General features: G+C 44.5%; 1 protein-coding gene across 1 annotated transcript in view; it reads left to right on the top strand.

Moving 5' to 3' along the window:
• Positions 1–262: 262 nt before the first annotated feature.
• Positions 263–13033, top strand: part of arid5b (AT-rich interaction domain 5B) — a gene marked incomplete at its 3' end in the record, with an annotated part of 55461 nt that continues 42690 nt past the window's right edge. Inside the window, exons 1-3 of the mRNA XM_084470678.1 lie at positions 263–284; positions 621–878; positions 12753–12987. Of these exons, the coding sequence (XP_084326804.1) occupies positions 264–284; positions 621–878; positions 12753–12987 (514 nt within the window). The 5' untranslated portion in view covers position 263. The remainder of the gene's footprint in view (positions 285–620; positions 879–12752; positions 12988–13033) is intronic.

The following is a 13033-nucleotide window of genomic DNA, read 5'->3' as shown; positions in this document are numbered from 1 at the left end:
ATTAGAGTGTAAGGTATATTGCGAGACATATTGTGACGTGGAGAATGCATGTAAGATAAATGACTTCTTTAATCGATATGCTTGTCTCAATGAATTGCTCATGCATTAATTATGATATTTTAAAACATTTTTAATTTGCCATTTGTTTGAATATTGCTGACTTTTAACATCCCTACGAGCTATGGTGCTTCCAGGACCTTCGGCAATCCATTCAAGCCAGCAAGTTTGGAGAGCGTGTTGAGTTGAATCAATTCATAGTCGAGATGGAGCCGGACTCACTGAAGGTAAGCTTTATATCAACCACACATTAATGCCATTTTATAATTAGGCTAATCCCAACACAAACACTTAACGCTATGGAAGGTACGCAGTGAAACGTTGACCTCTCATATTACATACATTACATCTTTGTCATATAATTGCAGATAAAAATAGTTACATCGATTCCAAACAAGCGCGTAATATGTAGACATTTTCCAACGTTATCGCTCTGATTGTAGGCTATCTTTCCACCCATTGACACTGGCATTTATTTGTGTTATGCGTGGTCGAGATTTATTTGCCAAATGGGATTTTACCTCACGAATTAATTCCTCAATTGCTGTTTTTCCTCTCCACAGTGGGTGGGCTCGACTTGCGGTTTACATGGACCCTATATATTCTACAAAGCCTTTAAATGTCACAGCCTGGACGGCAAACCGAGGATCCTGTCGCTCGGAGACTTTTTCCTCGTCCGATGTAAACCTGGGGACCCTATTTGTATCGCGGAGCTTCAGCTGCTGTGGGAAGAAAGGACGAGCAAACAACTTTTATCCAGCTCTAAACTTTATTTCCTACCCGAGGATACCCCCAAGGGACGCTCCGCCAGCCACGGAGAGGTGAGTGTGATGTCCACATGTATCACCATTATCCTCCTATATCCCTGCTTTGGGTAATGTTGTGCTGGGTTTACCTCCGATGCTGTGCTCATGTTCTCATGTTCTCATGCATGTTCTCTTGTACTTTTATTGAATGACACCTTTATGGCGCTGTGTCTCTTGGCACGGCTCCCGCTCCGCCACTTGTCAGTTTGCATGGCCGTTGTAAACACCCATAAACGAGTGCATTGATCCGCCGACATGGATGTGTTTGGAGGATCAGAGCGATGGACGCGTTGTATTTATTCTCCGGGTTATTCGTGTCTCTGTGCGTTGTGCGTAACGCGCACTTGTCCAGCTGCGCTCCGTAAGACTCGCCGCTGTGCGCTATGGGGCTTCGTTATGAGGAGAGAGGGGGGAAATCCGCAAGAATCACTGCGAGTGTATAGGCGCTGTCATTTCTTTTTTTTTCGCAATGCGTGTCACTTGCATGACATAAGGCCGGAAATTGCGAAATAGTATCAGACGCATATGGGATTAAAGTGTGTTGAGATGGGGGGCTGCGATAGTTTGCAATGCCTAGATCAATGGCAGGCTGCACCGAGGTTAATAAAGCACACTGAGACAGTCTGTGCTGACATGTCGTAACTATTCTGCACGATTTGCATAATGTTCTTTGGGGAAAAAAAATGTCATCCCGTGCGTAATATAGTGTCAGCTCATATTTGCAACACCACTTTAAACGCCTCTATTGTTGCCCTTTTGGGCCATAGTTGTGATGAACGGTGGCCATATGGGACGCCTGTTATCCGGTTACACTGCTCTTCTCAATTGCATTACTTTGATTAGTTTGTGGGAATGACTTTTCTCGTCGGCCATTAAATAAATAATGTGTCCACGATCCATGCTGCTGCCATTAATCCTTATTGATATTATTGAGCAACCCACGGCGACACTTTCATGAGTGCCCAGTTCTTGTTTTGACTGTGGTGATGTGGAAATTGTTCTCTAGTGTTGTTCTATTGTTTATCGGGAAGGACAAAGCCGGGTTTGTACTTGACTGGTACGCTGATGGTTTACTTACATTCTTTCCTCTTGAGTAATAGAGTGGCTATCACGTTTCCTTTTCATGAGAAAGGTGGCTATTTATGGCTCGCTGCTTAGACAAGCTATCATCTATGATGGCGGAATTCCTCCATCAACGGATATCATCTCCTCGAGCCCTCGCGCTATAGCCTTTAACACGATGCAATTATATAGTAATTACTTAAAGTGCATGTGTCGTCGATTCCGAGGCCATGTGCTTGCGCAATATGGACATGTCAGCCCCGCCCCTTTTCCAAAACACTTATTTGCATTGCAAAGTGCTTACATTCCAGTCTACTGGATATCTGGAAAAGATTATATGAACTAGTTCCCTCATCCAGAAAAGGATACGTACTCTGTACTTTCGAACATGCATTCGAAAAAAAGTTCCGGTAATGAGCCTAGAACAATAGTAACAGTTGTAGAATGCATATTTTATGACAATGTTAAAATTTGTATGAGAAGCAAAGGCAATTTCCCTAGAATGAATTATGCAGCACCTAGCATCATGGCACATTACCCATACACCATGTAAATACATATTTGAAACGGGAGGGGAAATATTTTAAGCTTAATTATTACACAATACTATTTTGAGGATGTGTTCTGATTGCAACTGTCGACGTTGGCAGATTGACCTCAATTTCCTACAGGGCTTGGAAAAGCTCACACTCTCTGCAAATGCTGTAGCCTGATTATATGACGCTGGAAATGGCTCTGACAACTTCAAGTCCCTTTATGACCTTCAGCGAGTCTGTTCAGACACAAACTGACTTTTCCCCATAACACTGCACTAATAATCTGCATGAGTCAGCCAGGGAGGCTCACGTGAAACCCTAAACCTATAAACAAGTCAAGTGAGTAATCCTGACACACAAATCCACACAGCACATTGAGAAATGTCAATAGCCCTTTAGTTCTTCTGAATTAGCCTTGACACAAATATTACTGAACACCACCGAATATCATGGAGGAAAAAAACAACGCAGTGGCTCACAATCTTTCTCCTCCAGCAGTCTGGTTGTTAAGAAGTCTAGATTAACATATGTGGGGCTGTTACAACATTATGGTATGGGGGTAATAGACAAACATATGGTGGATTGAAATTAGGTCATATAGATGAGGCGATAACCCTGTGTATCAGGAACTGTGGATAGAGGGCTGTGCGGGAGTTATGGGATTTGTGTAGCAGAGTAGGAAATGACAGCAGTGGTAAATACAGCCCCGAGCCCTCTCCGTGCATTTTTGATTCCTGTAATTCTCTCTGACACGTTCATTCATTCCGCGTTTTGTCTTGACTTAAACTGGAGTTGAATTTACACTGAATCAGATTTACATTGAGGCAAAACACAGGAGTAAATCACCGCCCAGGCATTTGACTCACAACCAGCTCCCTCTACTTTCCCCCGCCAGATCAAAGACGACGTGGGGCGATGGGAGCTAAAGCTCATATCTTGTATCTTGAGATAGCAATTATCTTAAGCCTGAAGCCGAATGCCAAACACACTGCTCTTTTCACAACGTGAACATCAAAACAGTGCTTTATTGAACCGGCTGCAAAAGAAAGAGAAATGGATTACTGATTCACCGCTGTGTTGTGAATGCAGAGCTTTAGTGTTGAGCGTAATTTCCTGGTTATTGCTCAGGTATTTTCCTTACTCACCGATGGCCTTCCCAGGGTGCAGGCATCAGCTCTGCTGGGCCAGGCAGGCAGTGACAAGAGCAGCCAACCTGGGACCTACTGGGCTCGCTCTCATCCTGTCGCAGGGCTGCAGGTCCTTTTCTTTTAAATGCAGCCAGCAATTTCTATAGAGATGGAAATAGCCATTCGGGGAACAAAAAGTCAATTCGGTTTCAATCCCAACGATTTCCCTCGACAGAACACTGTTCACATCATGGGGGGGGGGGGGGGGGGGGGGGATTTATGATTGTACCTTTATTTTATTTACACAGGGTTTGTTAAAAGCCATACTCCAAGTTAATAATTAAGTGTGTGTGTGTGTGTGTGTGTGTGTGGAGTGGAGAGGGGGGGTTCATAGTATTTCGGTCTGACCAGCAGTGTTTACCACCAATAGGTGTGCGCTGTTTGCTCTCCAGAACAGGCTTTGTGTCGTGGCACTCAGCCGGTCTCCAAAACCCTACCTCCAGTGGGCCTCTGCCCAGTTTGTCCATCTGCAAACGGCCACCAACACACCAGTGACATCTGTTTAATACTCAATACTGACTGACACACTATTTAGTAAAGTACTCAAACTTCCTCTGTATATATATATATATGAGTTACACAGAAAATGAGAAAATAACACGTGCTCAACATGATACTGTTATATCCTCAGTGCTTGTGAATTCTCATATTATGTCATAACTATATTTATAACTATTTTTAACTATTATTTATATCTATATACATATAGATATAAATATATTTGTATATGCATATGTCTTCACAAGTACGGATGGTATTTCTAGATCATGTTATATTAATGTGTTATTATCATCACCTCTGATTTCATCTGACCTCTCTTCTATTTTGCCCCCCCCTCTAGCTGACAAGGCTTTGGCACACATAACAGTGCAGGCTTTTGGCACTCAAACAGCCATGCACACGCGTGCGCGCAGACACGTGCATACACACACACACACACACACACACACACACACACACACACACACACACACACACACACACACACACACGCACACACACGCAAACACATTCGCACACACACACGCATGCACATGTACACACACACACACACACACACACACACACACACACACACACATTGACAGGCCGGGGACTGCAGCAGTAGGCTAGTATTGATTGCTGTGGAAAACACTTTGGCTCGTGTCCAAAGCCATCTCTTCAGTATGTGGCAGTAGTCCATGCATGTGTTCCAGTGCTTGGAAAGACAGCTTGTAGGGAAATTAGATTGTATTCATTTGCTGCTCCTTTGATTTTTCCCCAGGGAAAACTCTGAAATGGTAATTCAGGCATCTGGGATACTAGTTGAGTTATGTCTAAGTGACCCAGTTATGCGACCAGTATTTCCACAGATAAGGTCGTTCCGCTCAATGACTTTAATGTAAATGTGATAGGGCACATTAAATACAGTAGTCCTCCTTTGACACCCACAGAGCTTCCTTGTTGTGGCCCAGTGTGTGCATTAAACCAAATCACCCCTATTCATCCAACAATGGCAGGAATTTAAAGGGGGGGGGGGGCTGTGTGTGCAGTGTGTGCTGTGTGTGCAGTGTGTGCAGTGTGTGCGCGTGCACGTGCGCCTCCCACTGCCGCAGAACAAGTCATTAACTCTGAACACTGCCCTCCAGTGAATTCCTCACTATCACCGAAATAGCATGTAAATTATTACCAGCTCTCTTTTGGATAGTGTAATTTAAATCCTTTAAAATAGAATACTGGGGGAACTTCAAAGGTCGGACCAGAAAACAAACCCTGCTTATATTTCCCATCGGTTTAAGGGGGTTGTCATCCCTATCCTCTGAGAAAATCTTTTGATTCCCTTGACCAAAGTATTCTGTGTGACACAGCAGAGCTAAGTAATGACATGTTCCACCAACCCTCTGATTTGTCAGCACATGAGAGACTTTTTCTTTCTCTCTTTTTTTTTGCATGCGTGTTCTTAAGATCGGCTTTTCCTCTTTGTCATTGGCAAACCGCTTGAGCGGGCAAACATTAGCCTTGATGTATGATTCCAGTGCCTCGGAGCTAAAGTGGATCGTTATCATAACCTTTAGAGGAGAACACGGCCATAGGCAAGCCGCTGCCCTCACACTCGATACACGCGCTGATATTTCATATTCCTCCGTCCGTCCAGTACTGTCTGTGATGTCTTTTGATAATGCGCCTGTCATGATGATGAACCATTTTCCTTTATTTTTTTCTGTGTATGTGCATATGCTTAAATACAGTGGTAAAAAAAAAAAACAGCAATGCTTCAAAGGAGCCAAGGCAGCGGTGTCGTGTTACAAGATGAATGCTGTGCCAACATTAAGAAAGGCTTTGAAAAGGCCTTGTTATTGAGCTGCCTTCCTCTGTTGTGTCTGTAAACGAATGCTACGTTCATTTATCACCATAAAGCGCGTTGTAAAACTAATCTCCTAATAGAATCGGTGAATAAAAGATGAGCTCCCCGCCCCTGCAGATGCCGGAGTGACTCTGTGCATATAAACAAACAGGCTATGCTAAGTGGCTGAACTTTATGTACAAGCCTTCCCCCCCCTCACTGTTTAGATAGCAGGACCTTGAACTCTATCTAGTCTTAACAGAAAAAAAAAAACAAGATATTATAATTCAATTGTCCCCTACCTTGCCTACTCCCCCTCCCCCCCCACCCCCTGCACTTTTCTTTTCCCTTCCCTGATAACTTTGTTTTGGGACATTGAAGCCAAGGTCAGACATAGGGAGGAGGGACAGATAATAAACTCATATAGTGTTTCAGTCTCTCTGTTACATTCTCCCTCTCCCTCTCTCTCTCCCTCCCTCTCTCTCTCTCTCTCTCTCTGCCTCTCTTTCTCCTCCTCTCTCTCTCTCGTCCTCTCTGCCTCCTCATTGTTCATGTCACCATGTCCATTACTCAATTACTAATCTCTTTTGGCCTCATGAATTCCAGTGCTGACCTCTCTGAGGCAACAGGCTGAACAGTCCTCCCAGCATGACGGAGCCACTTTGCGTGTGTGTGTCTGTGGCAAATCATGCGTGTGTGTGTGTGTTTTATGTGTGTGTGTGTGTGTGTGTGTGTGTGTGTGTGTGTTAAATGTGGGTGTGTGTGGGTGTGTTTTTTGTTTGTGTGTTTGTTTAATATATGTGTGTGTGTGTGTGTGTGTGTGTGTGTGTGTGTGTGTGTGTGTGTGCAAGTGCAAGTGCAAGTGCAAGTGCAGGTGTGTTTGCTTGGGCTTGAGTGGAGTGTGTGTTTTATGTGTGTGTGTGTGTGTGTGTGTGTGTGTGTGTGTGTGCGTGAGTGTAGCGTTTGATAGGAAAGACACCCACCTATGGCGAGTGCTCCCCGGAGCCCTAAGCTGTAAAGCCCTGTCCAGCACTGCACTGCACGGCCCCAGAAAGGCTGACAGCCAGGAATGTACCTTCACTGGTCACTGTATAACACAAGTACATGTTTATATTATATATATATATACATAGAGAGAAAGATTCAAAGAGAGAGCGCTATAGAATATAACTTTATTAGCCACAAGGGAGGATTTGTTGTGCACATGCACAGGTTCGGCAGAAACTGTGGCAATCAAAAAGGTTGAGTGTGCATATAAAACACCAAACAACCTCTTTGTGACATATAACGGATAAATATACATATATATAGATATATATATCAATATATATATCGATATATATATAGATATACAGCCCCTGTACTCATAAAACACCCCATCCTACATAAAGATATAGTTAGAGGTACATAGATAGATAGATACATATAGTAGATAGAGGGATAGATACATAGATATATCGATAGATAGATCGATAGATAGATAGAGGGATAGATACAAAGATAGATAGATACATTGATATATGGATAGATAGATAGATAGATAGATGGATATAAAGAGAGATACATAGATAGATAGATAGATCGATAGATGGATATAAAGAGAGATACATAGATAGATAGATAGATAGATAGATAGATGGATATAAAGAGAGATACATAGATAGATAGATAGATAGATAGATAGATAGATAGATAGATGGATATAAAGAGAGATAGATGGATAGACAGACGTACACTCTCCAAGGGAGTTTGTTTTAAATGCGTTGGATGAAACAGCAGTTGCTGCTAACAGGATCTCTGTGTGGAGGAATGTAGCATTAGGCCCCCCCCCACCGCCCCCCGGCCCCCCCTCCTCTTGCAACTATTGCAGATATGGTTGTGTCGGTATAAATGGAATGATACGCATTGCACTGAGTTTCATCTCAATGTGGCGACCAACTGAAGCCATGAGAGCGCTCTATATTTCACAGCCTCTATCCCCCCCCCCCCTCCCCCAATATGGCTGGATTGGTCTAGCTTGACAGTACAAATGGGAATTATTAACATGTCAATGACTCCCCTACCCTTTCAATTCCTCTTAAGGGCAGTCTACTGCCTGGGTTCTAGTTTAATACATCAGTGAGTAAGAAATGACACTACCACTTAATAATTAACCGAACCGTGTACTGACTGAAAAAGGAAGTGTAATATATAAGATAAGATAAGGAAACAGCCCTAGTACAATCAGCATTATTTCAGTACTAGCCACAGTGTTATTCCACTGCTTATTGCGCAATCCTAATGAAAAAAAAAAATACAAATAGATATTTCTCATGATGAATAACATAATAGAACTAAATACTGACACAATGTCAGTTCTCATGACACGACGGCTCTGTTTACACCAGAGACCCAATTAGAACTTCTTGCTCAGTGGAATGAGACATTCGGTCTGGATGACAACGTATCTCTGGATCGGGTGTAGCGTACAACACGGCCCTCACACAAACGTTCCCTCTGGTTTAGACGGAGACTAATTGTCTTTGCGTTGCGTATCTCACAGTCTTGAACACGCAATCTGAAGACAGATTCCAGCCGGCGCTGTGAACACAGCGCGTACCTGGCGTTATCTGCCGGTGTTCAGGAGTGTCATGAGCTGGGCTTGGGTCAACAACACACACCGCACCGCTTTTTAATGTGGTGGATGTGGAAGTGTCACCTCTCCCTGGGCTGTGGGCTGTTGAGTCCCCCTCAGTGACCCATATTACCCAGCAGCCTGCTGCCTGGCAGCACTCACCCAGTTAGCATGCTAACGCAGAGCCGCCGCCGCCACCGCGCAGTGAGGCTGCTCTGCAGAAACAGCCCTGTTCCCCGTCCTGTTCCCCGTCCTGTTCGCCGTCCTGTCCCCAGCTTGTAGAGTGAAAGATTCTACTTTGTGTTTGGTTCTTTTTTTTTTTTTTACGATCAGCAACCCCCTGCCAAGTGTGGTTGGATCATTATGCTCTCTGCTTTTTTCTGCCCCCCCCCCCCCCCCCCCCCCTCCCCCTCACTCTCATGCTTGCTTGTTTTCATTTCCGCGGTGAGAAATATGAATGCTTTTGAAGTTTTTTTTACATCAGCAATAAAAAGGAAAAAATGGGGTTATCACAGTTAAAGCGTGTGCAAAGCCCAGAGAGTGGGCGGTGGTTAAACTCTTTCTCTCATTTGTATTCATAGAGGGTTGTGTTGCGTAATCCTCCCAAATATATTTAACATCATAATGCACTCAATGCCACGGCGTGTATCTATCTGAGACTCTTTACGAGACGTGATGAGACACAGGTCTGTCTGTCTCTCTCTCTCTCTCTATCTCTCTCTCTCTATCTCATCAGTCAGATAGATCTATAGCTATATTCTATTTAGGATGAGTCCTATTCACCCCTCAGCCAGTGTCAGTGTGCGGGTGCAGTCACAGTGAACACTGTGTGGCAGGGCTAATGGATATGGCCTGTTTTTAGATGGTTGATGCCGTTCATAGACTGATTATATTCTGCACTGTGTTGACAGCTGCTCAATTGCTCTCACCTGTTGTGTGTGTGTGCAGTTCTGTGTGTGTGTGTGTGTGTGTGTGTGTGTAGTTGTGTGTGTGTGTGTGTGTGTGTGTGTGTGTGTGTGTGTATTTGTGTTGCACGAGTAACCATTTCCTAAACAGGATCACACACCCACACACACACACACACACACACACACACACATGCCGCTGTTAGATTCAAGTGATTGATATGAGAGGCCAGTGGTTGTTTCAGAAATACCCTCTTTAAAGGTTCTCAGTGTCTCTGGGAAATTCTCTAGTATGCAATTAAAGCCCTTTGGACATGCAGTCATGCAGTTATCGAATTTACCATTTGTTTTTATATTGGACTAGAGTGTAATATTCCACAGAGGAATGCTGGCCGTGTTTATCTCTGAGATGCTAGCAGATTGCATCAAAGTCTCTCATTTCAGAGGAGATACATTGTGGATTTTGGCCGCGGGGTGAATGCTATTTGCTGTTGCTCTACATTATTCAAATGTCCTCATTTTTTTATATTCCATCTTCCTCAAGTAAGAAACAGTAGTGAGTTTCACCGGCGCATGGAAAGCCAGTTACAACCACCCGCCACCACTTGACAGCAGAAGACAGCTCATTATAAAAAGAGCGAGAAACCATGTTTGATGTTTCTACTTAGCGAGGGAGGCACTGCTATATCAAGCCATCCCTCACAGGCTTCTGCTTTATGAGAGAGCACCCGTTTGCAAGCGGGCTGGGATTTGATATGCCCGCAGTTCTGATGATGAGTGAATTGAATTTGGCTAAATTTATAGACAGTGCACACAGAAAACACAGGAAAAGGAACAGGGAGAGTAGCTGCTTTTGGTTTGGCATTCAAGTTGGTTTCTTTGAGCATATGGGTGTAAGTATTAATATACATACTGTGTGTATATATAATACAGTATATATATATACATATATATACAGTATATATATACTATATATATGGTTCTATATATATATGGTTCTATATATATATCGAGTATATATATATATATCTATATATATATCGAAATATAGATAAACGTACAATATATATTATATATTATACGTTTATATCCTTTGAGTCAGAGAAAAATAAGAGAATTGAAGCCAAAGGGGTAAAAATGCACACAGATGCATATATATGTTTGTGTGTGTGTGTGTGTGTGTGTATGTATGTGGGTGCGTGTGTGAGTGTATTTCAGTCTCTTTGAGGGGGAAGAGAGATGGTACAGTCAGACAGATACTTGTTAAGTGGTGCGCTGCCAAGGTAAATGGCTCTGTGTCTTTTATATGAGTTTCTGCGTTTCGCCCTCGCTCTCACAAACACAAACACACACATAGACACACACACACACACACGCACACACACACACACACACACACACACACACACACACACACACACACACACACACACACACATCTGTCCTCCAGATTTCCCCCTGGTTCCGTAATAGTATCTCTCTGCCTCTGAACCATTCCACTCCGCCTGTAACAAGCAATTCAGCTATTAGCTCTTCAAATGAAAACACATTTAAAAAAGGAAAAACATCTCCACTTTGTTTCCTTTCAAAATTGGCCCTGCAGTTCTCCAAATCAGAGTTTTTTTTTCTTTTTCCTGTTCAGGTCAAGCTTTAAAGTGTTCACTCAGCCAGGGGAGATGTTAAAAAGCAGTTAGAGGAGAGTTTAAGTAAGGTAGGCCCCATGAAGAAACAATGTTATTTTCTAACTGCTTCCTGTGCTACCAAGTCGTACAATTTGGCGCGTCTTGTAATATGTACTTTTAAGTATATGATATATATATAGTTGTGCTGTCATTATATATTTGTGTAAATGTGCTGTGTTGCATCTATTTAACTGCCATGCCATTGATTAACCAAGTCCAGCCTAAGTGCTGCTATACACGTACAATCTATATCTATTGAATCCCTCCAGAGAAATGTATTTCCTCATTGAGCAGTGAGTCTCCATGGCTACTCTCAGGCCACGTATTACATTCCGTTGACAAATTGACAGATCTTGTTCTCTTCCTGGTTTCCACAACTGGTTCTGATTTCAATTCCATTTCCGTGCAATGTCATTCACTCCTCCCTGTTTCCTGTTGTAACTCTCCTTCTCCCTGGCCTTGATTTGTTTATGCTCGTGGTGAGATGGGAGGGGGGAGAGGGACGCTGCTATTGAGTATGACAGTGTTTACTTGTTCCCTGTGATAGTTTTCTTCTCAGTCTTGACTTCCATGCGATCTCCTTGACTAAAATACAAATACAAAGGTACAGCCAAAGCAAAAGCAATTGAGTTCTCAGTCAAGGTAGTGAACTCTTCAATTATGTGGTGAGAAGAACATTGATCTGTTCTTATTTTGATTTGATTTGATGTCGTCCATTCAGAAAGTATGAGCTGAGAATTTGCGGATTGAATTGAATTGAATTGAATCGGTATTTGATGATGCAATGAATGTGATGAATCCTCGCCTCTCGCTCGCGCCCTGCGTGGCTCTGCCGTGTGTCTCTCTGCCGTGTGTCTCTCTGCCGTGTGTCTCTCTGCCGTGTGTCTCTCTGCCGTGTGTCTCTGTCGTGTGTCTCTCTGTCGTGTGTCTCTCTGCCGTGTGTCTCTCTGCCGTGTGTCTCTCTGCCGTGTGTCTCTCTGCCGTGTGTCTCTGCCGTGTGTCTCTCTGTCGTGTGTCTCTCTGCCGTGTGGCTCTCTGTCGTGTGTCTCTCTGTCGTGTGTCTCTCTGTCGTGTGTCTCTCTGCCATGTGTCTCTCTGTCATGTGTCTTTCTGTCGTGTGTCTCTGTCGTGTCTCTCTGTCGTGTGTCTCTCTGTCGTGTGTCTCTGTCGTGTGTCTCTGTCGTGTCTCTCTGTCGTGTGTCTCTCTGTCGTGTGTCTCTGTCGTGTGTCTCTGTCGTGTGTCTCTGTCGTGTGTCTCTCTGTCGTGTGTCTCTGTCGTGTGTCTCTCTGTCGTGTGTCTCTCTGTCGTGTGTCTCTCTGCCGTGTGTCTCTCTGTCGTGTGTCTCTCTGTCGTGTGTCTCTCTGTCGTGTGTCTCTGTCGTGTGTCTCTGTCGTGTGTCTCTGTCGCGTGTCTCTCTGTCGTGTGTCTCTCTGTCGTGTGTCTCTGTCGTGTGTCTCTCTGTCGTGTGTCTCTGTCGTGTGTCTCTGTCGTGTGTCTCTCTGTCGTGTGTCTCTCTGTCGCGCGCGGCCTCTGTCGCACTGCTTGCGCCACCCCGTCCTAACGTCCTCTCTCCTTGCAGCACGAGGTCATCGCTGTGTCCGAGAAGGTGATCGTGCGGCTGGACGACCTGGTGAAGTGGACGGTCCCGGACGCGGCGGGATGGGCCCGCGGCCAGCACGCCCAGCCGCTGAAGGCGGCGGCGCTGCGGGAGCTGGGGCGCAACGGGCAGCGGGAGGCCCTGCACCGCTACCGGGAGAGCACCCTGACCAGCGGCCTCAGCTTCAGGGACATCCAGCGGGAACGGGCGCAGCTCGGTGAGAGGACGGTCCACCCGGGGGGGGGGGGGGGGGGGGGAGCCAG

Source organism: Micromesistius poutassou (assembly GCF_964030765.1).
Source record: "Micromesistius poutassou genome assembly, chromosome: 7".
Taxonomy (NCBI): domain Eukaryota; kingdom Metazoa; phylum Chordata; class Actinopteri; order Gadiformes; family Gadidae; genus Micromesistius; species Micromesistius poutassou.
Note: the sequence above shows the minus strand (reverse complement) of the source record. Positions and strands in the feature narration are given on the sequence as shown.